Here is a 26245-nt window from a genome sequence, read left to right as displayed (position 1 = left end):
CCAAAAGCATATTGAGAGCACCAGTGACTTCAGATACCAGTTCCCACCCCCTTTTCCTTATCATCCCCCATGCTATGACTAATTCTATTATTGAGGGTAAAACAAAATGCATCCCTCCTCTTCATTAAGGTCTCACTTGGAAATCCTGTGAAAAACTCACTTTCACCATCCAGTCATTACCTTTGTCAGCTTTTCCTGCAGCTCCTGGATTTTGGCCTGCTGCTCTGTATTGATCTATAGTTAGATAAAAAGATGGAGAGAAAGAGTCAAAACCAAAGAGGAGAAAATACTCTTTGCTTATGATACCATATTTCTTTTAATTCACTTCCCAAAAATCTTCGTTTCCCCCTATAATTCCAACACACCAAAACACTCCTTGGCAAATCCATTCCCATTTTGCTCACCCCCAGCCAATTTCATATTTTGGTTACCAAGTAGATTGTTCAGTATGAGAACACTCAGAATTCTTGTTGATTTTCATTTGCTGTTCTTTCTGAATAAATAAAACCCTGATGTATCCCAAACCTGACTCCAAACTCAGATGACACATAACAGCCTGTCTTTGCCTGGCTTCTCAAAACAATCAATTAAGAACAGGCTATCCAGAGACAGCTTTATATCAAATCAGAAAGGACAGTAAATCACACCAAGATGTCTTAAACTGAAATGAAAGGGGGTGGGGGCTGTGAGGCTATGCATGTCACTGACTAGCCAAAGACATTCTTGGTTTCTGTGCATAAAATGAAAGACCCAGGAAACAAATTCTAGGACACTGAAGTAACATACCTTTTCCAGTTTGGAATACAATTCTCCTGCTTCATTTTTTCCTTGATCTTTAACCTGTAACTTAAATAGAGAATACATGAAAATCTCAGGAAAAGTTGGGCTTCTATCCAGTCATCATCTCATGCAATTTAAACAGCAGCAGTTACACAAAGTATAAATCATATCATTTTGAGTGTACAACTGAAAAACTTGTCGTACTAGTTGTACAAACCACACTAATCTTTGAAGGGCACACCCACAACTCGTGTGCCCATGTGTCAAACAGCACAAGATATTCCAGCAAGCCTCAGCCCTCTCTCCCATGAAGCCTAAACTACCTTTTGCAGTTTGTTGTGGCACTCGGCAGCTTTTCGTTTGAATTCCTCAGCTGCCAGGCGGGACTCCCTCAACTCCGACTCGTAGAGATCGCTGCGCCTGCGAGCTGAGATCAGATCCTCTTCCAGCTGATTCATCATCAGCCTCATTTCTTCTACTTGAGCTTGGTATTCCTGTAGTTGGGGTGGAAGGGAAGGAGAAGGGATGACAGTTTAGAGACAACAAGGAAAATGTTTAGAGCAGCAGATTCCAGAATACTGACTGCAGGCAAGAGATGCATTTAAGAGCAAGTAGAAGAAAGGTAAAGTACAAAATAAAACAGTAAAAACTAACTAAAATAACATCCATGGTGTTCTGGTTTGAGTCTTGCCATTTTCAACTCAAAACCTCAAAGTCAAAACATTGAGTTTTTGAGAGTGCAGGAGCACATACATACATCTACATACAAATGATAAAAATTACTTACATTTCTAATTCCTGAAACAGAAATGTGCTTTTGAGTTGATGTCTCTACAAAATGCCCAGATACTCCCTCAAGATCTATTTTCTCAGGCTGATAGCATGACAGTTACCACAGATCTGCACAGCTTGGGTAAAAGGAAAGGAGAAGCAGAGGGGTAGCACACTGTGGCTTCCAGCCATCAGCTATTTTCTCTTGACAGAGTTAAAAAGGATCACATTGCTCTGTATGGGAGACAATCTAAAACCAAATATTATCTTGGAAAAACTATCTAAAACTCACATTGCTCATAGAAGATATTTGTCTATACAGGCAGAAATAAAGATTCCCCATGCACTACAGCACAGGGCATTTGGATGGGGAAGGTGGGAGAAGAAAAGAACATTCGAATTGACTATCTCAATGAGACTGGGAACTCAAACTGAGACTAGCTTGAGAGATTGCTTCACATATCTTCACTGGAAGAAAATAATTTAATTACGTTTAGCATTTACTCTCTCCAAAATCAAAGTATTTTTTACGAAGCTGAGAACAAGTAGAAAAGTGCACATCAAGAGTTAGGAACAAAGATTATGAAGGACTGACAGTGGGGGAGTCTTTCTTTCCAATTTAATATCTTCCAATATGCTTGACTACTCCCTTATTCAGAAGAGTAACTGTCTCATGACAGAACCAGGTTTGTCATCGCTCCCTCCAGACAGGCAGCTGCCTTCAGTTTGACAAGTGACTGCATGAGCACTGACCCTGACATCAGCCCCTCATTCTCCAGCAAGCAGAGCTTATGCAGATATTGAAAGAGGCTGAGCCTTTAGCAGATTGCTTTACTGTCCCTTACAGGGAGCAAAGAATGGCTCTTTGGCTTGTAATCCCAAAATTGGTTCTCCAGTTTGTAAACCAGACAGGGACCTACTCTTTCCAGTTCATCTCCTATGGAAGGATGATCTTATTTTCTTGCTGGAAAGAATTAGAGCTTTTTTATAATGACTAAGCATGTATTAACTCAAATATTCTTTTCATACAAATACATTCGTGAATAAAAAAGGCAGAACTGTTTGAAGGAATAAATGTTCTGCTCAGAAATTATCATTTTTTCAGACTTCCTAAAATACTGGGCTTTTACATCAGCGAACACTTGACCAAAGAATTACAGGTATGATAATAGTTGCCACTGTGACAATGAGTGTTTGGGAAGGGAGGAGAATGGGGAGGGAGAAAAGAAGAAAGGAGATAATTAGTAATATTTCAGGTTTTCTTGTTTCATCACATTTGCAAGACTGTCTTTGAGTAAGTCTCAAGATCAGGTCAGAGAAACAGGCCACACCACTCAAGGCAACACAGAACAAACCTGTGGGAGTTTTAAAATAACAAGAGGTATTTAAGTGCAGATTACTAGACAAGCAAAGTTCAGGGCATGTACCTGAAGAAAATCACATCAGGGACCTACATAGAAATGAGTGGGGCTTTCAAAAAATACAGATTCTGATTTGTTGCAAGTTTGTCTGTTAGTACAGTTCTTCATCAAGTAACGACCAGAGCACAGGTTTTCTTAAAACAAAAAAACAAAACGAAACGAAACAAAAACCAAACACACACCCCAAGCAAACAAAAAACCCCACAAACCCACCAGGCTCTTCTGTTCAAATACCTGAGGTTAAGTTGACCCTACAGCTTTGCTCTGAAAATATCAAATGCCTAATTATTGGGTTTTGAAGATTCTGATTTGCTGTTGATTTGACTCATTCTCCCTCAAGCCTCACATTTCCAACAGCAAAACTCTAAGGGACTCTTCCAACTCTCAGTTCCCTCTGACTTAAAAATCATGGTCCAAGTCTTTAATGGCCAAGATCCACCTGCTTATATGAGTCAGCACAAATCTCTCAGCATTTCTGGTTGCAATGTTCTTGCACACGTGTTTCAGATAGCTCAGAAGGTCATCACAGACATGAAAGTCTGCAGGATTAATTTGTTGAACTAAGCAGCCTCTTTATGCCACTGTGAATCTTCACAAGCCAAATTAAGAGATTCTGGGACAAAGCATTTGATTAAAAATTACTTGCATTATGTTTCCTCTGTCTATACTGCCTAAGAATCTATGGATATTTAAAACCATCAAAAATGTTCCACATTTCAGTATTTAAAGCAACTTTGCTAGCAAAACACCAGAAGAGAGAGCAGGGAGTTTTAAATCCCTTGTATTACATAAAACAATCACCCAGAAGGATGCTGGGGAAGTCTATGGAGGCCAGCTACATCCAGAGGGTTGGGTTTGCATTTCATTACTTTCTACATAAGAGGTACTCATGTCTGGAGAATTACAACCAAGGTTTCTGGGCTTCCTTGTCTCAGAGACTTTGAAATGAGTCAGTTAATGTTTGTAAAGTGCTTTGAAGATGAAAACCAACAGAAAATTACGAAGATTTGTTTGAATGCTATAGCAAATTTCTTTTTCTCAAAGCAGTATGTTGCTGTTAATTCATAAAACTGAATGGGTTCTCTCTTGCAATGACCACATTTGTCACGAAGTTTTCATTTAATGTTGACTTTTTTTTCCATATGAACAACTATGTGAATTAATGAATTTTCAACATTCTTTGGGTGGAAAAGAAAATGGTGAATTTCTATTTCGCAAACAGATCAAATCAGGAAAAGAACAGTTAGGCAACACATATTCTATTTTGAAATACTATTTAGCATTTTAAATGGTAAGATAAAGAAGGAAAAAAAACCCAACAACACAAAATTCAGGTTAGCTCAGTTCTCTCCCAGGTGAAGATTCATTAACTTGTGAAATTTCCATACCTTACCATTTAAAATGGATAGGTCATTTCTAGTGCAGCATGTTACTAAAGCATTGCAACTTTCTCCTAAGCTGATTTTATAGACAAAGTACTTTCAGGACTAGGAAAAGAAAAGCATGAAGTTTGGAGTTTGTGCTTACTTGCAAAATACACAAGTGGAATTTTGTTTCTTCCTATATCATTAAGGAACCCCTGTGAAATCACACAGCTTGGGAGTTATTATAGCCTATCAACACCAAACATAATCCTGGCACCAGAGCCAGAATATGCCAAGAATGCCTATTTGTGGGCAGCCACTCTGCTCCCCAAAGAAGCAGGAATACCTGTTCTTTGATCTCTTGCAGTTTTCGGCTTTGCTCTCTGATATCATGAAGTAGCTGTAGTGCCTTATCATCTTCCTGAGACACCTCCATCCGTGCCTGCTCCAGGCTTCGCTTTAAGCTCTGCAGAAAGCAAAATGTTCAATACATAGGCTTTGGTTTCTCAAATGGTTGTATTATGAAGATCTTCAGTCACACAAATGCCTCCTTGGCTGTAGTGAGGCATCAAAAAAATGGAGGCACCAGTGATGGAACCCTAATGAAATTCATGGCCAGTGCTGCTCCTCTCTGAACAGAAGCAGCCCATTTTACAAACACTTTACTCAACTTAAATCTTAGTTCAAATCTCCACTTCCTCACATCAGGTTTAGAGACAAAAACCAAACACAGATCACAAAAAGCATCCATTATTGACAGCATTTATCTATATTTTATCCAGCACTATTAATTCACAACCTAGATACAATCCTTCAACTTAATGTTACTTACATTTTTCTTGTTGCTGTTAAGTGAGTCAAATGCTTTAATCATTGTTAAACTTCTACAAGGAAGACAAGAGTTGAGTCTGTATCTCACCACATGCCTTACCTCCAAATTTGGAGTCACCAGTGGAGTGGTGCTCCTATTAACTGAGTTTTATTCATCAACAGAAAGACACAAACTGAATTTTATTTCTTTACCTACTAGCATTCAGTATAGGAAAATCACTTGGCCCCATTCTAAGATGTGCTTCCCAACAAACCAAGACATCAGAAATGGTTTTCAATTCGCTGGAACAGAGTATTAGCTGCATTTTTGTTCTTGGTACAAGAGAGGAAACATAATTGTATATCCAACCAAAAAAACAGAGTCTATCAATGACTGCATGAATGAAAATATCCTCACTGGAATCTTGCCAGGACAACCGGGCAGACATTTCAGCTCTCATGAAAAACGATCTTTTAAGACATGGTTTTACAGCACCATTTTTATATTCTACCTGAAAAATAGCACCTGTTCTCGATCCTCCCTGACTGACACTGTGCTGGGGAACTGGATCAGTCTGAACTCAGAACACCACAGATGGAGGCAACACCACTGCTTCCTAATCCTATTTGTTCTTGAAGATTTCTGTCTAGGCACTGATTAGGCCCCATCTTCTTCTGGCTAAAAAACCTTCAAGAAGCACAACCCAGGCATGTTCTAGCACAGCCAGTATGACAAACATCACAGAGAGTTTCAGCAAGACCAGGACAGTAGTCACTCCTGCATGATCTAAGCACATGACCATGAAACAACATTTGAATAAAACTACCAAGCAAGCTTTTGCAAACACTTCAGGGCTCCATATTCAACAGATAGCCTCTCACATAGTATTTTCTCTCCATCAAGTACCCTACTGAAAGCATGATGGAAGAGAAAGACAAAGACCACCAGATTTCAGGCCTTCAGAGCTGAAAGGACTGGTGTAAGGGCTCACACTGCATTCTGTGATATAGGTGGCCAGGTCCTGCTCCAGAAGGGATCGCTGGGTCTCAGAGGCTTTCAGTTCCACCTCCTTTTGGCTAAGTACAGCCTCCACCTCTGACACTCTCCGGTGCAACCGCGTCATTTCCTGCTCCATCTGCAATAAATATCAAGAGGTTATAAAGGGGGGCTTCAAAAGCTTTGTTAACTGCTACTTTCAGAGCTCTCTTTGTAAGGAATTTGTCTCCAAGAGACTTCTAGCTATGTTTCTCCAAATGTTGTTTAAATTCCAATACCATTGTCTCTGCTCCAGGAATGCACAGTTCTTCTTAAGGACAAAGTAGTAAGTCTAAGTCACCCCATTCATTCAAGCTGCTTGTTCATATTCAGTCATTCTTCGAACCCCAGTTAGCAAAGAAGACACAATCATTTTTCACCTGACTTGCAGAGATGGGTCACTTTAACCTTATCCCAAATCCATGCTGGACCAGAAGATGGCTTCCCCCCATCTCCTTGTCAGGAGCAAATGGTCAAATCCAGAACAGAGCGGGGAGAAAAGTAATGGAACTCTCATAAAAGTCTCAAACAAGCAGTAAGTGTTAAAAGACTCCACCAGGTTCCCTTTATTGAAGCACAGCAACTGTTACAAGACGTTCACCATAAGCAGTGACGTGACAACAGTTACATAAGCAGGAGCTGATGAGTGAGGAAGAACCCTCAGAACAGTACTGCTGTAATGGGTGTCTGATGAAGAGGCAGGGCCTGCAGGAAAAAGCAGTCGTCTGTGGCACGCTGAGAAAAGCACTGTTTAAAATCCAGAGCCGCTTCTTGTTAAGTTAAAAGTATCTACAGCAACAGCATGGCCTACATTCATCTCCCTTTGTACTGGACAGGAAGCCACCTCTCTGAAGGAAAAGCACTTTGCCCACCACGAGTCTGGATGATCAGCAGCATCTGACAGATCCCTGGACATACAGTGGCTGCAGATTCCTGGAGCAATGGGTGCGGCCAATCGCATAAATAAATACCTTGTGACACTTGTCCTGGGCGTCTTGGAGTTCTTTGCTCTTGAGAAGAAGTGTCTTTTCCATGGAGCTGACCTTGGCTGGGGAATCCACACTTGAAAAAGCAGATCTAAAAGAGCAAAGCCAAACAGCACATGAATATGGGCAAAATGTACAGAAATCTGATTTATGCAGCCTCTGTAAAGTCATTGGGTACTTACTTATTCCAGGATAAAAGAAATGTGATTGTGCAGCAATCACAGCCTAACAGCCATCATTGCAGATCAAATGTACCATAAAAGCTAATGACAGTACATCAATATTAAATAATCCACGTGTACTTCCAGTTACGGTATTAATATTTTCCATCAGTGGCTATGTCACAGTGCAAAACAATAAATCACAGCAGTAGTTTTGCAGGATTTGTATGGATTTATAGATGCAACAAAAACAAAGCATAAAGTCAACATAACCATTCAGAAAAATAACAAATTTTCAGAGAAATGCTCTTTATTTGGTACTTCATTTTTAAACAGGTTGTTGAATTATCATCAAAGTAAAAAAGCCCTAAAAACTTCAACATGTCATAATCTGCACCACAGGAAGAATTTAATATCCTTAGCTACATTCTGTGAATCAAAACTGAGAATTTCCTAACCCAATTCATATGATCCCTACAAACCCAATCAATATCAATATGATCAGTCACACTGCAGAACTTCAGAGTTCCACTTAGAAGTAATTTTTTTTCCTGAACACAACTGTACTGTTCAAAACAATTTGACTCCAGAAACTTGAGGAAAATATTTACTTAAGCTTTCTGTGTAATTGGGGCTCAGCATTTAAGAAATTTATCATTCCTGTTAGTTTAAATTTATTTTAGAAAAGGATAGGAAGCCACCTGATGTTTAGAATCATATTTTCAGTGCTTTGCAGTCTTAAATATGCAACCTGCAACCAAAAAATTAAGTACACACATCAAAACACAATTTAAAAAGTCACATTCTCCTCACATAAAATGATTCAGACTAGAGACTCAAGCAGTTAATGATGGAAGCAGTGTTAACTGATAGATGAAAATGCAGCATTACAATGAAGGCACTAATAAAAGATGACACAGGCTGCCCACACATTGCTTTCTGCTTCTCCTGGCCACAGTTTGGTGTGCAGCCAGTTATCTCCACAGAGGGAAAGGAGCTTTGAGCAGCTCTCTGCATAGAGCCAGACACCCACACACAGCAGCACAGGCTCCTCTCAACACCAAGGAAAGTTTCATTCCATCACCACCATTTTCTGAGAAGAATCTACTCCTTAATCCAACTGGATATGCAGCAAAGGCACAGAAGGATATACATGGATTTTTACAAATATGCAGCAACAATTCTGCATCAAACAGATCTTCAGCACCACCACCTTGAGCAGTGGTTAGGAAACACGGTTTTAATATTGGCAAACAAACACAGCAAAATCCACCAATGCTGCCTTGAAAGGTCATATATTAATACATCTCTTCAGAAATCTGATACGGAAAAACTTAGAAGAAAGAGTCCTGCATGGCAATGATACAGATATGATCAGGCCTTAATTAGAAAAAAATGTTTAAAATTAATGCTTTTATACAGCATTCTTTTAGCCCTGGTCCAATCAATCTGATCCGTCAAATTACCATATTTAAAAATCAATTTATAAAGTGTGTCTATACTCCTACAGAGAAAAAGCAACCATCTGAGAAAGATGCATATTAAATCCCGTAACAGCTGGGTGTACAAACAAGGCTAAAAATGAATAGTTGAGAAAAGCAGTCTAAAAATACAAATTAAAGCTCACATTAACTAAAAAAGACACTAAAGAATCTGCTTTCAAATGTTAATCAAATATATGTAAATAGCTGCAAATATGTACTGAGACAAGTCTGAAAATCTTCTTAAAATAAAAATTTAGTTTTACAGGTCTGAACTGTATTGGCTTAAGCAATCTTCATTTAAATTATAGTTTCAACCTTAACCTTAACCATTTACTTCCACTACTTAACCTTTTTACTTCCATTCTTTTCAGATCTGAGGCATTACCTAAGAAAACTCTAGCCAGTTCTCACAGACCTGGTTTTATTTCTGTCTTCTATTCCACCTCCCTAGAGGAGCTAATTCTATTCATTATTTTTGCTTATTGGTTTTATTTCCTATTAAAAGAATCAGAGCCTAATATTACAGGCACCATTTTGCATTTCAAAAATTTCTCCTGGTAAGTCAGCTGAAAGCATCCCCAGGCCTTCAAGCCTGACAGGAACAGGAGGGATTGAGGGAAGGAGATGAAGAGCTATGCAAAAGACAGGTGGTTCAGCCAGGTGGGGTGGGGTGGGACAGGGCACAGGAGACTGAGCAAGTTTGGATTTCATGAGGTGACTGCAGAGAGAGCTGCTACTCAGGGTTGGTGTTGGCTTTATAAGGGGAGAGAAGGCTACAGATAGAACTACAGTCTGTCCAAAGTGAGGAAGAAATTCCTTAAAAATACATGTCCTGGTGACGTGATGATTTTCCTGCCATGGAAACAGTGTATCTTATCCCCAAGGGAAGCTGATCTCAGTTAGCACTGGACACACAGTTTTTAGGAGACAGGCTTTCCCAGTAATTCTTTCCTGTGTACAAATTGTATTAGAACAACTTCCTGGACATCCATACAACCTTCAAAGTATCAGAAAGGGGCAGACAGAGGAAATCAAGAAAAATGGAATACTGGCTAATCTAATAAGCCTTGTAATGGTGATAGAAGCTCTCAACACAGCATGACAAGGTGGAAAATACCCACATTTCTGGGGCACTTACATTCTTCCTCAGCCAGCATCATTGCAGAAATTAAACACATACAAGCCAACATCAAAAGCCATGATGCAAAGCTATCATTCAGGCTGGGATCATCTCAGAGTATTTCATTCAATTAACTGCTATACCTGAATCAGTTCTCTTACCACAACAGAGCAGTTTCTGCTGTTTCCTCTCAAGTGTGAAAAAAAAGATTAACAAAAGGTAACCAGCTCCATCAACAAGAACATTGCAATGAAAGATTAAAAAAACCCCAAAGTCAAGTCTAGAGTACCAAGATGTGATAGCACTGGCTGTGGCGATTTACTTTGCAAAGAAGCAGCACCTGCATGACTAAAAGCCAAGCTAACTTAAAGCTGACTAGTGATTTCACAGCTAGATCAGCAGCAGCATCAACCAGCAGAATGAACAGAAATGGTGCTGATTGTGTAAAAGCTCCTCCAGTCCTAACATGGCTGAGATGAAGAAGAAAGCACTGGCACAGGAAAAGCTCCAAGATGATTCTTGGTATCAAACTTGTACCTTGTGCATCACATCCCACCTTGTAACTTCCTGTGTCCTTTTCTGACACTGTCCTAAACCCCCAACTCACCTGCGCTTCTTCCTTCTCACAACGATTGGCACCATCTGTCCTAATCCTGGCTCCCACACCACATGCTGATAATATCATCCCCCATCCCTCATGCTCTATTCTTTTTAGCATTATACTCATCTGTACCTTCCGCCCCCTCGTAAATGCTTGCTCAGGCCTAAAAAAACCCAACCAAAACCAAACAGTGATACCATCAATCTGTGAATAGAGCTCGCTGAAGCAAAGCATATTTTTGGTATGCTCATCCTGTGCTTCCTCTTTCATCTACCTTTGGTGAAAGAGCTTACCAGAACCCAAAAAACTGTTGGAAGAAATCAGTAGTCCTTTTTGGAGGAATGGCCCATTTTAACTCTCAGTATTTTATAATGACAGTCACGAATCCATATCAATTTTTAAAATTTTAATTTAATTTTTAAAAAATTTTAATTTTAATTTAATTTAATTTTAATTTAATTTTTTAAAGAAACCCCAGTAACCCAAAAAAAACCCCAGAAAACAAAACCCCAGAAATCCTGAGGAATACCACTTCTTAGGACCTTACAGGGAGGACATAGGCAGGCAAAAATTTATGGAATAAACTATTTTTTAATTAGGCATTTATTTTTTATTAGGTATTTTGATATGTTTTATTTGGTATTTATTTTTATTAGGCAGTTTGGTATACTTGGTTAGCCCTGGATTTATAGCATATTTATCTTATGCCTTCAGGCTTCTGCTAATCACCTGCAAAGGACAAGAACGATTTTCTTCCACCACTTGATGCACATTTTTGGCAGCTAAGGGTTTCTGTCACTTGTTCTAAGCACTGGAGATCAGCCATGGTTAGGGATAGGAAGTAAGGTGGGGCTGGCTTTTAATGGAATTAAACTCTTGGTTGCCTCTTATCTTGTCACAGTCACACGCCTGCAGCCAAACCAGCAGCCAGATTTGCAATCAGACGGGCTTTTTTCCCCCACATCCAGAATTCAGGGGTCATGATGGGAGAAGGAGTTAGCTGGTCCTTCTCTGCAGCCTCAGCCTAGCTCTCCAAAGAGCAGATTTACTTAAACGCTTTGCTAGTACAGGAACCCATGACTTAAGCAATGCCCTTGATTTCTCCTGATTGCTTCCTATGACACATTATTGTTGTGCCTTTTGCATTTTTGTTAACTCTCACATTTGTTAGAGGGTCACAAATTCTTCCCACATCTCATGGTAGGGGGTCGCAGAGCATTGTAATTCAATGGACCCTTCTAAACTCCACACCAACTATATAATTTCTGGCAACAGGTCTAAGTGACTTAGGCAAACCCTTCTAGCCCTAAGCCACTGGGAGAGTGGAAAAGAGAAATTCTCTTATCCTTCTTCTGTCTTTTTTTTTTAGCTGCCTTTTCTCTGAAGTATTTGAAACTCCCAGCTCAGCCATAGCTTCTTACTGTCCAGTGGACAAGGGCAAGAGCATAACCCTCACCTTCATAGTTTGACAGCCCCCAGATTAAAAGTGCTGAAAGTTTCAAGAACCTTGTCACTGGCACTCTGCAGTTGCCTGGCCTTACTGTGAGCAGCACTAGAGGGTTCATGCTGCAGACAGGAAAACAGATCTGCATCACTTAGCAACCATAAGGTTAGACTTTCACAGGAAAGATTTTTTTTTAAAAATTCTGGACTGATAAACTTCATGACTTAGGACCTTCCAGAGAAGGCATCCCAAGATTCATAACAGTGAAGTCCCCTCCACGCTTTACTGTTCTTCGTCTAAGAATTTGATTTTCAAGGTAGCATGGACAGAAACAGTACTATATTTCCCCAAGTAAAACATACGCGAGACAGTATTTTGTAAATAAGAAGTTATCTTTGTGACCCATTTGCAGTGGTATTGAAAATAAACTAATCACTGCATTATTTAAATACAGGTGTTTTAAAACCTGCATAAGCACTTTGCCATATTTAAATCACCTTCTTAGAACAAAATGCAAGTATTTACTGCTAAAATTAGCGAAGTGCATTTATCAAGATCTCATTCAGGAAACCATTAAGATCTACTCACATTAAAATTATTTGGGAGAAAATTAAACACATGATGCCTTTCTGTTCCAGTTTAAGAAAACACAGGCCACACCAAACAGAAATTTTACTTCAGTCAAAATTTCTGCAGAGGACATTAATATCTATATTCATTTGCTATACCTCTTCTCACCTATTCCCAAAATTCAAATATAACTTCCATACGCATTTTCAGTACCAGCTCCACAGAGAAAGCACCTCAGTCCATCTGCTACAGCTCTCTCAGCCTCCAGCACAGTTACACCACTATTCTGAGACTTTATCCCATTCTCCTCTTCAGTTCTAGTCCTGGGCCCAATTACATATATGTTTTTACCACACATATATGGTCATTGTTGAGGCTTTTCTGACTGTTACCTGAACGGCCACATAGCCCTTGTACACAGACTGCAGTTCCCCAGGCAGAAAAGATAATAGCCTAAGTTATCTCACTCCTAAATTAAGACAGATTTTAACCCCAGGTATCTACAGATCTAATATTCCATCCTGCTGACAATATTAGATCATTTCACCAAAAAAACACTTTCTGGGGTTTTACATCCTCTCCCTTCCTTCCTCTTTTGCCATAAAAGCAACTCTACCGAGGAGGGACAGCCAAAGATTCCCTTTTTATTTCTGGCATAACCATCATATAACCTTGATTCATCGTGTGAGCAAGATCAAAGATGTCAACAGTATTACCAAATTCAGTGACAAGCTTACTGCAGAGCAACTATCACAACCAATATGACACAAAATGAAACACAATTAAGACAGATTGGCAACGAAGGCCCTGAAAGGAGCAAACCGGCAGCAGGGAATGAGGGTTGACATGAAAACACAGTGCATTGAGTCACTAACCCAGCCAAAGCCACTGCGTTCCTGAGAGGCCTCCTGATCCTGAGCTAAGGACTTCCCAACTTAACACTCTGCACTAATACTTTTTCAATAGCTCTGTCATCAGAAACCAGCCACCCACCACATCAAATGGTTTATATCACACTACTTATAGTCTTCTTTTTCTCTGACTCCGTCCTCTCAGAAATTGGTTTTCAATGGGAAGAAAACATGTTTCTCTGAGGTCTTTACATCCCTCCACGCACACAGCCTCTGCGTATTTCATCTGAATCTCCAGTCTCCTAACACACAACACAGCAATGTCCAGTCCTCCTATTTAACTTGACCCAGCAGCACAGAGCCAGCTGCCATGCAGCTCCTTCCCTTACTCACTGACCCATCACTGCACATTCCCAGGTTAGTGGAGCTCCTTTTCTATGGATCACTGATTCAGTCTTACACATTCCCAGCACTTGGTGCCCACTCTCTGATCCAATAAAATAACACCATCCCCTTTTTCCATCTCTGAACTCCTCAGTATTCTCCTCCTTGCAGGGATCTGCAGTACCAGAAATGCAATCACCTACTGCTCCCTGCTTAACAGCAACAACTAATTCAAACTATTTGAACTACAATTTTAATAATAACTGGTTTAGAATTAATCTTTCCATCCCATTTCCCCCCCCCCCCATCCCAGAAACAATCAGAGAACAGTAGGACATGCACAAGACACACCAGCAACAGATAAAGCCTGAATCTGGCAGCTTCCCTACAGCAGAGTACAGGTCAGTTAAAACAGCTTTTCCTCACACACTCCATCCTCTCTGTAACAAACCTTCCCATTTTTCCAGGGGTCCTATCCACCTAAGCAATAATTCCTACTTACTCTGATCTGAGTATCCCCAAATCCTTGATGAATGAAAACCCCACAAACGGCAAATCTTCCCCCGAGAATCCTGCTGGGTTCAACTGGCGCATAGAGGATAAACCCCACGAATTCTTCTCTGGTTCATCAAAATTTGAGGTGTCATCATCAGACTTGAGAGTAGGAATGAAGGGGGGAGGAGCTGGTGGAAAAAAAGCAAGAAAAAAGGACAAAATTCAGCTACAGTTCACTCTGCAACAGTCCCACTCATTCAGTGCTTGCAATGGCACTGCAGCTTCTGCTTTTAATCTTGCTAACACAAGCAGACTGAGCTGCTGCTCTCAAAGCGTATTACAGCAACAAGAGATTAACCCCTAAGCTGCCAACATGGCTACCACTCTGCAGGCACAGCATCTCCCACACTGATCAAACTGGGATTTAGCTTGGACATTGGAGATTCTGGGATTTGGGGTTTGTTTTTCTTTCAGGTTAAGATGTTGGGGTTTTAACACAAAAATAATAAAATCAAAGCACCAGGCTAAGAAAATCATTACTGTAATATAGCCAGAAGTCTGTCGATTCTGATTAATCTTGAAAAGGAAAATGTCTCCAACCTGTCCAATCAGTGACACTACCTGAGAAAGAAGCCTGATCCTGTGCTAGTCAGCTAAGGGATATGTCTTACCCTTTAACACTAACAAGAATCTTCCCAGCATGGGTTTCTAATCAACAGCAAACTGGTCTTTCTCCTAGAAGGTTCTAATAAACTATAGACACTAAAAGCTCACTTCAGTGAGCTTTTCTTTAGGAAAAGAAGATTGATTTTATTTCTCTAAAAGAGCTTGCTTAAGATCTGGAACTCTTGCCGGGACACCACTGCAGTCTGGCTCTGATACAATCAGCTCTGAAGACAGGTGTAAATGGAAGGAATTACAATGAATTTCTTACTATAATTTCTAAATTGGTACCACTTAACTTGCTAAGCGTTTTTTTAATTTCAGGTGATTTTCTCGTGCTTGCTTCAGTTTAATTAACCAAAGGAAAAAAAGGACAAGTTCTTCTTGGTGATGTGCAGCACCCGAACTACCTGCTGGCTTGGCTACATGTGGGAAAGGAATGAATGCAGAAGCCCTACTGTGCAATTCCTACCTCATTAAATCTCGTTTCCTAACATTTATTAATTTATTTCATCACTGGGTCCCCACTCACTGCAACTCTCAGATTAGCAAAGGAGATAGCCTCCTCAGCCAGTAGCTGGAACAGCCCATTGTTACCAGCTGATGGAAGTGGAGTGTGCTAAAACCGTTACCATGGATCCAGTATGGATCCCCTGCAGCCGAAAGGCTGATGAGGATTGAAGGACCAGGAACAAACATTCCAACCCCTGCAGTGCAGGCTCCCTGCTCCCGAGTCCCCGCATGCCGGGTTTAACCCTACCTGCCTGTGGCGTGACAGACGCTGCTGCCTGTGAGTGGCAGGGGCACAGCGAGTCACGGCTGAAGGCGCTTGCTCCCTCTAGGCTGCCAACGCCTTCCACTGCCCGCCTTTAACTCTCCATTCCCTCGCTGGAGCTACCCACCAGACCAGGATTAACAGCCAAAAACATAAAGAATCTGTCTGGATAAACTGCCAAATCCCAACTACGTGCACAGGCTTTGGTAGCAGCTCCCTGAAGAGCCATCCTGATGCTGCTCCCAAGCAGGGAAGTGAGAAGAAATTCCACAAAGCAGATGCTGCTCACGTACAGTAGTTTCAAGTACATTAGAATGAGATAAATGGGGAATATATACAAATTAAATAGATTCTGTAGTAAGCAGTTTCAGCCTGCTGCAACTTACCAGCTCCAGAACATTTCAAATTTATGTCAGTATCACGAATTTATTATTTTCTTCTATTTTATTGCTTATAATAAAAATATATAATATAATGCTGATATTTATGTACCATAAACATAATTTTGAAATATAGATTGTTGATTGGGATATGTACTTCTTTTTAAAAATCACGTAGTGTCAGGATAACATCCAGCTACTCTTGCATATACTCTTAATGATTAAAAACAGAGAAGTAACAGAAAACAATTTGTAAGCATATCATCTTTCATGCAAATATAAGCCCAAAGTTGTAGTTAATTCACAGCAGAGGAGGATTAGTTCAGGATTAGTATTTTTTAGTTTCAGAACCTTTGCTGAAAAAACTCTGCACTTCCTCTTACAGGAAGGGGTTGCTGTGGGATTTTTAACACTGTTTTTGAAGGCAGATACTGTATATGAGGTAAAGTAATAGAGAAAACAGCAAACTCTTCACTTCATCTGCAAAAGTCTAGAATGATTTTAAAGAGGTAGCAAAAACCAACCTACTGCCTTTTTATAACTGTATAAGTACCCTGTTCTGTACTCCCCAGAGCCTGACAGATAACTTCATCTCTGAAAGAGAGATCTAAAGCCTTACTTCCCCCCAGAAATTAGCAAATAAGATCTTAAGAGTCATCTTCAAGCCCTTGCAATTAAAAAGAAAGTTGTTCCTCTTACCAACAATAAGAATTCCTACACAAACCACATGCATAAAAGAAAATATAATTTAACTATGCATGCACATAAAAAGATGAAAAAGCACTCAGTGGGGGAACAATGGATGCACAAAGATAAAACTGAATGTGAGGCAGAGCAAACCTTTGGGGCTGATGGGAAACTAGTTTAAAGAGCCCAATGTTTTACACTACAGCTTCCTCTGTATGTTTAATAAAATATGAGAACAGAAATTGTAAATACTAGATTAAAAATAATGAAAAATCCTTTGCCCTCTATTTTGCATTCACTGAAATCCATGACTAACAGTCCAAAATCTCTGCAACTCTACAGTATAACTTTGTTACAATATTTCTATCAAGAAATAGTAGCAACTGAAGAGAAAACTTAGAACAGTCATTCAACAAAAACACCTCTAGATGTTAAGTAGTTCTGAACTTGTCAACAGTGGCTGAAAATGAGAAGCAGAAGTTCTGAAGGCATTTCAGCACCTTGGAGAAAAAAAAATCACTTAGGATTAAGAGGGAATAATAATTAAAAAAAAAAAAAAAAGCTAGATCCACTCTGTCTGATGTTCTTAATTATTTGGTAGCTTCTTCATAGACTTAATATTCCTCAGACTAAGGAGTCCTTTCTCTGATGTCAAAAATACCTACAGAATAAACAGAGTAGTCTTGTAAAATCAAGCTAAAACAGACAAGCCATTTTGTTTTCAACTGTAGGTCACATGATGGCATAATCTCAAGTTATTATTTCTTGCTTAAAATCAGAAAGCTGTCACACAACTATAGTATTTTCAAAACAAGATGAAGACTGGTGAATGCAAATACACTGATGTGCTTATCAGTTGCTTCTTTAAAGGGAAGGATCCTTTAGCAGAGGTCAAGATAAGCCTCTGAGAAATAAATGTGAACACCATGCCATCACATCTGACAAGGTGACAAATTTGCACTTTTCTCAGGCTTACCCAGAAGGGAGGCAAAAGTATTACTCAGAAAGACAGTAAACCCAATGCTTCTTCTCACAGAAACTGGTTGGGTACAAAGACCTCCTTTTGTCTCCAATATGTTACAATGAATGTACATGTTCTGTTTACCATTTAAAGTATCCTGTAGAGAACTGCATGTTTTAAAAAAGCCAATTCCTTGCCTAGATACCTCCCCACTTGTGGAAAGATATAACCCTCTTCCATCTGTTTCAAATTATGACTTTCAGAGGAAAAGGAGGTGTTGTAGGTTGCTAAGTTTAAGGGGGAAAAAAAAAAAAAAAAGAAAAAAGGAAAAAGAAAAAAAATCCAAAACCACCACACACACTCTAGTACTTTAATCAGCTTATCATTAAGATTAGATAAAATGTGTCTTATGGAAAAAAGCCCTTTTTTAAAACTCTACATTAGTGTGTGTATTTATGACTGGAACATTGCCTTAACCAGGTCTTTCCATCCTTTCAAAATATTTTCATGCAAATTCAGAAGAGAGAGATTGCATTTCCCCTAGGACACTGAAAGACTCAACTGAAATAGGAAGCTTAAAGGCAATACAGAACATTTCTTAAGGATAAAAATGTGTCTGTTCTTGATCTACAAGGTGATCTATAAATGCTTTCTGAGGAAAAGCAGCCTTTTAAAATAGGTTAGGCATTACTCTTCCTCAGGCTCTAATAGACCTATTTGAGAAAGTGTGAAAAACAGACAATCCCAGTGATTAAATTTGTTATATATGAAATCCACCAAATTGGCCTTTGCATGTTAAGTGCCCTGATTTTGCATGATAAGATGTTATATGCCCCAGTTTTGCATTTTGCATATTAAGTGTTTTAATTGCCAGATTAGCCTTTACATATTTAAAATGCCCATCAAACTAGTTAAAGAGATAAAGTTAATTCTCAGAACCACTTAATCACACAGTTTCTAGTTAAAAATCCCTGTTGATAAAATATTCCCAAATTTAATCCCTTCCTTAAGCCTTAAACTTCCAAATGTCGTTTCCTGCACATACCCAAGTTATCCAAGTTAATTAGTATGTTTGAAAAAGATTCTTAAAGTGTTTATGGTTCAGTTTTAAAAGTTCCTTAAAATGACTGTTGATTGTTCTGTTTTAAAAGTTCTTTGAAGTGTTTGTAGTGCAGTTCAATGCTTTTATTAGTTGTCCTTAAATTCTACAAGCTCCTAAGCCCAGCTCCAAGAGCAGACTTTCTAACTGTCAAGGGCTATTTTTAGTCTCCTGTCCTTAACCGGCAGCTCAGCTCCTTGGCAATATGAATGTCAATGAGGACATTTTCCCGCCTTTCAAGCACCCTGGACAAGAAGCTATCCCATTGGCTAGATCAAATGACCTCACTTCAAGACTCCACCAATCGCACTAGACCATGGGGGCTGGATTGTGGGCGGACCTGGGTGGAGCATGGATATTATAAAATCCAGAGCACAGGCCGGGAGCTCGTATTTGCCTCGGGTTAGGTGCGGGGGAAGCTCAATGCTGGTGACTCAGGCCTCTATCTCCCGGAGAGACCATTTTAACTATCTAACTTTGGACTAGCCAAAGTTAGCCCAGCATAGCAGGCTTCCTGTACTGGGGCCTTGTGCCGGTTAGGCCTAAAGGTCTCTAATCGCTGCGGACCCAGGTTTTAGGATTTTTATTTGTGGATTTTTCCCAGACTGGATTATTTTAACTTTAATTAATTTTTTTAAATTATTCTTTTAATAAAACAGATGTTAATTTTTAATTAACATCAAGAGTGGTCTCATTCTTGACAAATTTAAGGATATTTTCGTTAAGACCACTTATAAAAAAGGCACTGTGCTAGTTCTAAGCTACCTTCACAATATTATCTTAACACCTTTACTGTTTTGTCAAGACAATCATCCAACACATACATTTCTATTAATAAAAGTGATTTCCAACCTGCAATACAAGTGATCTCCACTTCAAAAAACAAGTCAACACATTCTTCTGAAGACAAGAATTTAAATGAAACACCACAATGTGTAACTGTTAACATACTGAATGACAACGTGGTGTTCATAAGGACAAGTGTCTTGCACTTACGAATAATGAGATTTGGGTCCTGCCTGTTTAATAGCAGAAAACAGTTTAAAAATCAGTCTTTAGTATCTTCTCAAGTTCTTCTGCTTGCACAAGACATTAATTCATATGTTTTTTCATACATATAATTTCCATGTACAAGTTCAAATATGCCATTCCATTTTCAAGACCTCTTGGACTATAGTTACAAAGCAATTCTTAAAATGAAAGGCTCTTTATGCTAGACACATATTCCTTAGGTAACAATGAAAGTCGTCTGACCATCTCCCAGCTAGACTTCAGCAAGCAGATTTTTGGTTCCAAATTAAAAATCTGATGCAGTTTATGGATTTCAAATAACAAAAGACAACTAACAATATCCCCAAATTGTATCAGCCTTGTTGCTGATAACTCAAGTATGTCATTCCCTCATTCTCTACCTCTGATTTTAGATACTTTTTAGGTACACAAATGATTCTGTTATCAACTTTCCAGTGAAATACCTGATCATTCAGCTGAAACACAGACAGAAATATATTTATTTCAGGTAAATAAACTCCAAAATATTTTCAGAAAATTCTTCAGTAAGTGAACACAAACTTTTGAAAGTTTAGGTTTATTTTATTTTTGGGGAGGAAGTGTGGTGGTATCTGTTGGGGGGGGGGGGCGTTTAACAAGCTTTAGAAGTCATTAAATAGCAAAGTTAACAGAGAGCAGAATCTATACATGTGTTTTAGCACAATACTCGACAAAGGGGAAAATCACGTGTTGAGACAAATTCAGATAAAGCTGACCTTAAGTTTAATGGTTTAATTATGTTTCTGTAACTTAGGAGCTGCTTCTACAGACACACATTACTTGGACCCAGGGAAGTTGGGAGCTTTTTTTAGAGGCAACGATCTTTGGGAAAGGGGTTTACTAAAAAGTCAAGTGTTTCATAGGTTACCATAACAACACAATGTAACACAGAAAAGCCCCTTAATGACACATTCTTAAGCAAAATCGGTGCATTAAGAATGGCTATTCTGGAGCTCTCAGCATGATAATTAAATACCTGCAAGGCAAAGGTACCAATTTTTTCCTTACCTTTCTCAGCCTGAAATAGAAATTACATCACTGCCCTTATAGACTATAGGAAAGTCTGACTACACTGACACAGAATTTGTTTAACAATTGGGGAATCAGAGTCATGTCAGTTGGCAAAGGTTTTAGGATCACCAAGTCCAACACTCCATAACCTTAAAGTCTTTGACCAGATCAACTTGGGGGAGTGAGATTCTTTAATGTAAATCTAAATCTTATGACTTCTGCCAGCACTCATTTTCTCAGGCTGCCATTGCTCCAGTTAAACACCACTATCAGCAGAGGTCAAGATTAGAAAGAGACCTTTAGCTTTTAGATAGCCCAGGTCAAACCTGACACAGGTTTTGGACAGAATGACAGCAACACTGCTCTGAAAAACCAGCACAGGGAGAACCACTGCCGAGAGCAAAGCAATAGGTGATAACATTGAATCTGCTGCTTAAAGCACGGAGACTGCTGTGTTTTGCCCTTGTTACAGTGGGGGTTTATCAAGTATGAGGCATAACAACAAAGTGAGGGGTCAAAACTGCATGAATCCTCATGTAGGTACGTGGGGATATTACAGGGAATGATGCAATCCGCTGGCCAGCTGCAGACAGAAGTGGGATTTTTAAAATCCCAAATGATTGTTCCAACATCATAACCACACCAGGGCTGCCTACTGGCTTGTTCATCAGCATCACCACTGTCACACGAAATGGCAAAATGCTCCATTAACTCATGCAGCTGTGTGAATACTAGACAGACAATTGCCAAGGAAACACCAGAACATATGCTCACATGTCATTCTTCTTTCTATATCTGAGATAATGTGATAGAAACACAACACAAAATTCAGGAACAGAAACTGGTGGTTTAGGCAGGGCTCTGGGGAGAGAAGGCAGAGAGCACTGGGAAATGTATGCTAAAGTGATGAAAAGGGCTCGAGGCTCAATGGCTCTCGAAGAGCAAAAACAATGGAATTTAACAGAACAGCAGCTCCACAAGTTCAAAATTAATGAATCAACAGAAAAGTGAGCAAACAGTCTGTGGAGCTGACAGCTGAAGTGCTGAGATGATCATCAAAAGTAGAAGCACCGGCTTAGCAATAGATCATGGAAAATGGTGCACAATCATTCCCTTACAGCACATTTGATAAAAAACATAAGGCAGACATGTTGTTTGCCCAGATAATATTACAGTTCAAATAATTTAAAATGCTCTCCAGCACAATCAGATCCCCATACAGAGATCACTGATGAACTGTGAAATATTTGCTTTTGCCATGGAGCTGGTGCCTCAGTACTTCCAAATACTAAAATCCATTGCTTACATAGTATTATAAACAGTTTTCTGCATAGAGAATTATCTGGTTCACTGGTTTTATTCTATTCCTAGTTGAATGAACAGATTTTTGACCAAAAAAAGTAGTAATACACTATCCCCATTGACTTTGACAAAAAACTCCAATGGCCCTATGGCCACAGACCTACTGGAACTACAAAAAGTAAACCAACCTTAAGTGAAGTTGGTTCACAAGTAACAAAAGAGAAAGGTGAAGACACAACAACAACAACAAAAGATGAAGCCAAAATTAAGCAAATTGAGGTGGGAAAGGCCTGAACAAACATACTGATGCATTTTAATCTGAGGAAGGACATGGAAAGGACCATTTGATTTTCCAGTCTAGCATCTGCAGTAATACAGCAATTACATCAGAAATTCATATGGAGTTTTACTAAACTTCTACTAAACTTCCTCTTACCTTACAGTTTTCACCTGGGATGTTAACATAGCCTTTGCAAAAACCAAAATGAGCTGTTTTGTTAGAAACACCTGCTCCAGGAACCAATCTTGCTTCATTATGAATAATTCAGATCAAACACACTTAAATACTCATTGTACAAATTTTCCCTTTACCAAAAAGCCCAGGAATTGCTTATAAATACAATTTTATTCTACTTACAATTACGGATATTGTTCCAGTCAATTTTAGAAAAAAATGGATGGCAGCAGAGACCCTCATAACCCAGCCTTTCCTTCTGCCCACAGAGCAGACTCTGGATCAGGTCAAGAAAGTCACTGCTAACTTTCACATCCTCTGGGAACTTCAGAAATTTCTGCATTAGAAAGAAATAGATTTCTGCTCAATAGGAAAACAGGCTCAGAACAATAAAATTAAGCTTCATTATGCTGAGATATGTCAGGTACAAAGGATGAATATTTATAGCACACAAATAAAAGCATGGTGCATTTTATCAAAATAGGCTTTTATATGCATTTACTGCAGTAAAGATAAGAACACAGGAACAACCATTCCCACCCAGGCAAATGGTATCCCAGGTCACCATCTTATGCTGAACAATGGCCAATGGCACACATAAATGGAATAGTAAAACAAGACACTTCCCCAGAAAATTCTCACAAACTTCCAAAGGTTTGTGTTTTAGGATTTTTTGAATCAGGGATGATGACTCCTATTACAAAAAATAACTTGATATCTATAATACAAAGACATATAAATAAAATACAATGGATATATTACAAATCTTTTATGAACATGATGAAGTAAGAGACACCCATAAACTTTAAAAAAAGTTGAGAAAAGCAGTCTTTAGTTATAACCTTTTTACTTAAGAGGGAAAGGATTCTCTACCTGGAAGTTCATGATGTTATTTAAAGTTTTTGCTGAAGTGCCTTCAGTGAAGGGAGACCTTCCATAAATCATTTCATAGGCGATGACTCCAAGGGACCACCAGTCGCATTCGAGGCCGTAGGAGGCTTTGCCATCCCCACCCAACCCTGTCAGCACCTCTGGTGCCATGTAGTCAGGTGTGCCCACAGGAAGCCTGGCATTTACCTAAGAGCAAAGATAAATCGAGTGGAATTACAGCACTTTCTGTTCAATGTCATCTTGGTAATAAAACAAAGGTTTTAGATTTTTTTTCCCCCCCCCTTTTTTTTTTTTAATGAGACATAATTTTCAGCTCTCCAAGTGAAGTAAGTAATTTTAAGCAAAGCTGTTTAGCAAATAAGTACCAGGTTAAGGAAACTGCTGATAAACCAACAAAGCAAGCTATTTGGTATATAAAGAGTCAAATTATCAGAGCTAATTGTTACTATAAAGTACAAACTGCTAAAGTAGAAAAGCAGCATTCCAAAAAGCACAGAAATACTAAACTGATGTTTTAAACAGCAAAAATACTCTGCTTCAACTAGTATTAACAGGGACATCATAGCTGAAACTTCAAAAATTGTCAGATTTAGACATAAATATTCTCTGCCCTCATTACATAGGTAAGGTCACCCTTAGCTTTTTACCTAGTGTTCATGATCAGCAGAGTACTAATATTTGAATTTCTGGACTGCTTAGAAAAGGTAATTCAGGAGCCAATGCTGCAATCATTTTTGTACTGAGTGGCATAAAGAATGAAACAAAAGGGAAGGCAGGCTAACATAAAAACCTGTGAGTGATTGAAGATACAGTGTGAAGAAAAAACTTAAAAGGAAAATGCAATGCAGAGAAGCACTGAAAATGTAAGAACAGGGAAAACAGGATATTAAGAATGACATTACAAAGAAAATGTTATGGAAAAATAAAAATTGTAAAACAAGAGAGAAATATGGTACAGAACTTCATGTTCTCACTTAGATACATTTACATTTTAAAAATCTTCACTGGAAGATGTATGCAGTTACCAAAACTTACAATCAACGTATAAAAAACTCCACTGATTCAGATTTGATGCAGTACTTTCTAGTGAGTGAAGCCCAGAATATTTAAATGTGATTCATTTTGATCAAGAGCTCCCCAGCCTTCAAAGTTATGCCACCTTAATTAAAACAGGCACAATTCTCATTCCAACTATAAATCTATGTCCTCTTTAAACACAGCATTGAACAGCTGTAAGAACCTCTAAAAGTATGATTTTGTATCACACTGCAGCATCATGAGAAAGCACTTACCTTTGCTTTTCTGGTGTATTAGTATTTTAGTAAGCAAATATGTATCTACTGAGGGCTGCAAAAGATACTTGAGCTCATGCTTGAAAAGCCATTCACAAATGGAAAAAGACGATTGTGAATAGACTCCATAGTGGACAAGAAAGGCAAAAGAGAGAAGAGCAAGGTGTAATCAAAATCAGATACCAAGTTAGTTTTCCCTTTTCGACTGGACTATCTGAACAAGCCACAGACAAATTTTTAATCCATATTATTACCGTTTTGTTTACTGTCATTTTGGCAGCTGACCCAAAGTCCACCAGTTTAATGTGTCCTGTTTGGTCAATAAGAACGTTCTCTGGTTTGATATCTCTGTAAACCAGAAGAAAGCAATCAGAACCTTTTCAGACCATTCCCTACTGTCACGTCCAGGTAACAGGATATCCCTATTCAGCTATACTCAACCATACGCATAAAGCCTTTCAAGTGTGAGTCTTATTTCCAACAGTTGTCCTGTTGATAAGCAAATATGGAAGTATTGAAGTCCCCCTTATTGCATGGAAGGTTAGTAATTATTGATATCAGATGAAAAGGGAAGGTGATTTTGCATTGCTCACATTGTAACTGAGTTACAGTACAGTATTTTGTGGTTTTCTTCCCAAATTCCCTCACAATTTTTTCTGCACATCTTCCAAATCCAGGCAGTGACCTTGCACTAGAAAGCCACAGCTCATGCTCTAAGTGCAGCCACTACAAACTCTTGGAACATAAAATACTTCCTAACATTTCCACATCCTCAGAATGGAATAATTTTTTAAATACAAATATTATTTGAAAATGCACACAGTAACAGTCTCCAAGCCTTGAGAGAAAACTCTGATATTTAACTCCTCCAACATCCTATACTGCCATGTTCACCAATCAGCACACAACAATTTTTAACAATCACATTAATTTCCCGTAGTATTTGGTGCCAAAAGCAGCAATCCATGGAAAAGATTTAAATTTTTTAACAGTGCAACATTAAGACTTCTTTTTACTGAGCCTCCAGAAAAATATATGTAACAATCCTTTCTTGATATTAGTCTGAACTTTACATCAAAGTTAATGCCCTGAGGTACAATTATAGTTGGGAGTCTGATTAATTTTCTAATTTCATCTTCTGACGAAGCATGTGAAATACTGTCCTGAAAGAGGACAGAATAGAGAAGCACCCAAAGCAACCTTTACATACCGGTGGACATAACCCATCTGATGGACACTGTGAATGGCCAAAACCAACTCTGCAAGGTAAAACTGCACCATATTCTCATCCAGCTGGTCCTCATATCTGTTTAAGAGTGACAGCAAGTCCCCGCCAGGCTGATACTCCATAACCTACATAAAATTTTAAAGGAACAGATATGCAAGATATTCCACTATACTC

At 38.9% G+C, this 26245-nt stretch overlaps 1 protein-coding gene across 8 annotated transcripts in view; it reads right to left on the bottom strand.

Annotated features, from left to right (window-relative positions):
• The window catches only part of CIT (citron rho-interacting serine/threonine kinase), a 68932-nt gene that overhangs the window by 39123 nt on the left and 3564 nt on the right, over positions 1 to 26245 (bottom strand). For 4 of the 8 annotated variants that reach the window (XM_042053891.1, XM_042053890.1, XM_042053897.1 and 1 more), the window contains exons 5-15: positions 26054 to 26196; positions 25098 to 25191; positions 23534 to 23737; positions 22844 to 22997; positions 14286 to 14466; positions 7154 to 7259; positions 6139 to 6282; positions 4683 to 4802; positions 1104 to 1274; positions 787 to 846; positions 181 to 234 (exon numbers count right to left, since the gene is read on the bottom strand). In XM_042053891.1, coding sequence (XP_041909825.1) covers positions 181 to 234; positions 787 to 846; positions 1104 to 1274; positions 4683 to 4802; positions 6139 to 6282; positions 7154 to 7259; positions 14286 to 14466; positions 22844 to 22997; positions 23534 to 23737; positions 25098 to 25191; positions 26054 to 26196 — 1431 coding nt within the window. The remainder of the gene's footprint in view (positions 1 to 180; positions 235 to 786; positions 847 to 1103; positions 1275 to 4682; positions 4803 to 6138; positions 6283 to 7153; positions 7260 to 14285; positions 14467 to 22843; positions 22998 to 23533; positions 23738 to 25097; positions 25192 to 26053; positions 26197 to 26245) is intronic. The other 4 variants (XM_042053894.1, XM_042053892.1, XM_042053896.1 and 1 more) reach the window with 2 other exon arrangements.

Source organism: Corvus kubaryi, unplaced genomic scaffold (genome assembly GCF_017639235.1).
Source record: "Corvus kubaryi isolate FWS band 111438036 unplaced genomic scaffold, C.kubaryi_AGA036_p1.0 split1-37173, whole genome shotgun sequence".
In the NCBI taxonomy this organism is placed as follows: Eukaryota; Metazoa; Chordata; class Aves; order Passeriformes; family Corvidae; genus Corvus; species Corvus kubaryi.
Note: the sequence above shows the minus strand (reverse complement) of the source record. Positions and strands in the feature narration are given on the sequence as shown.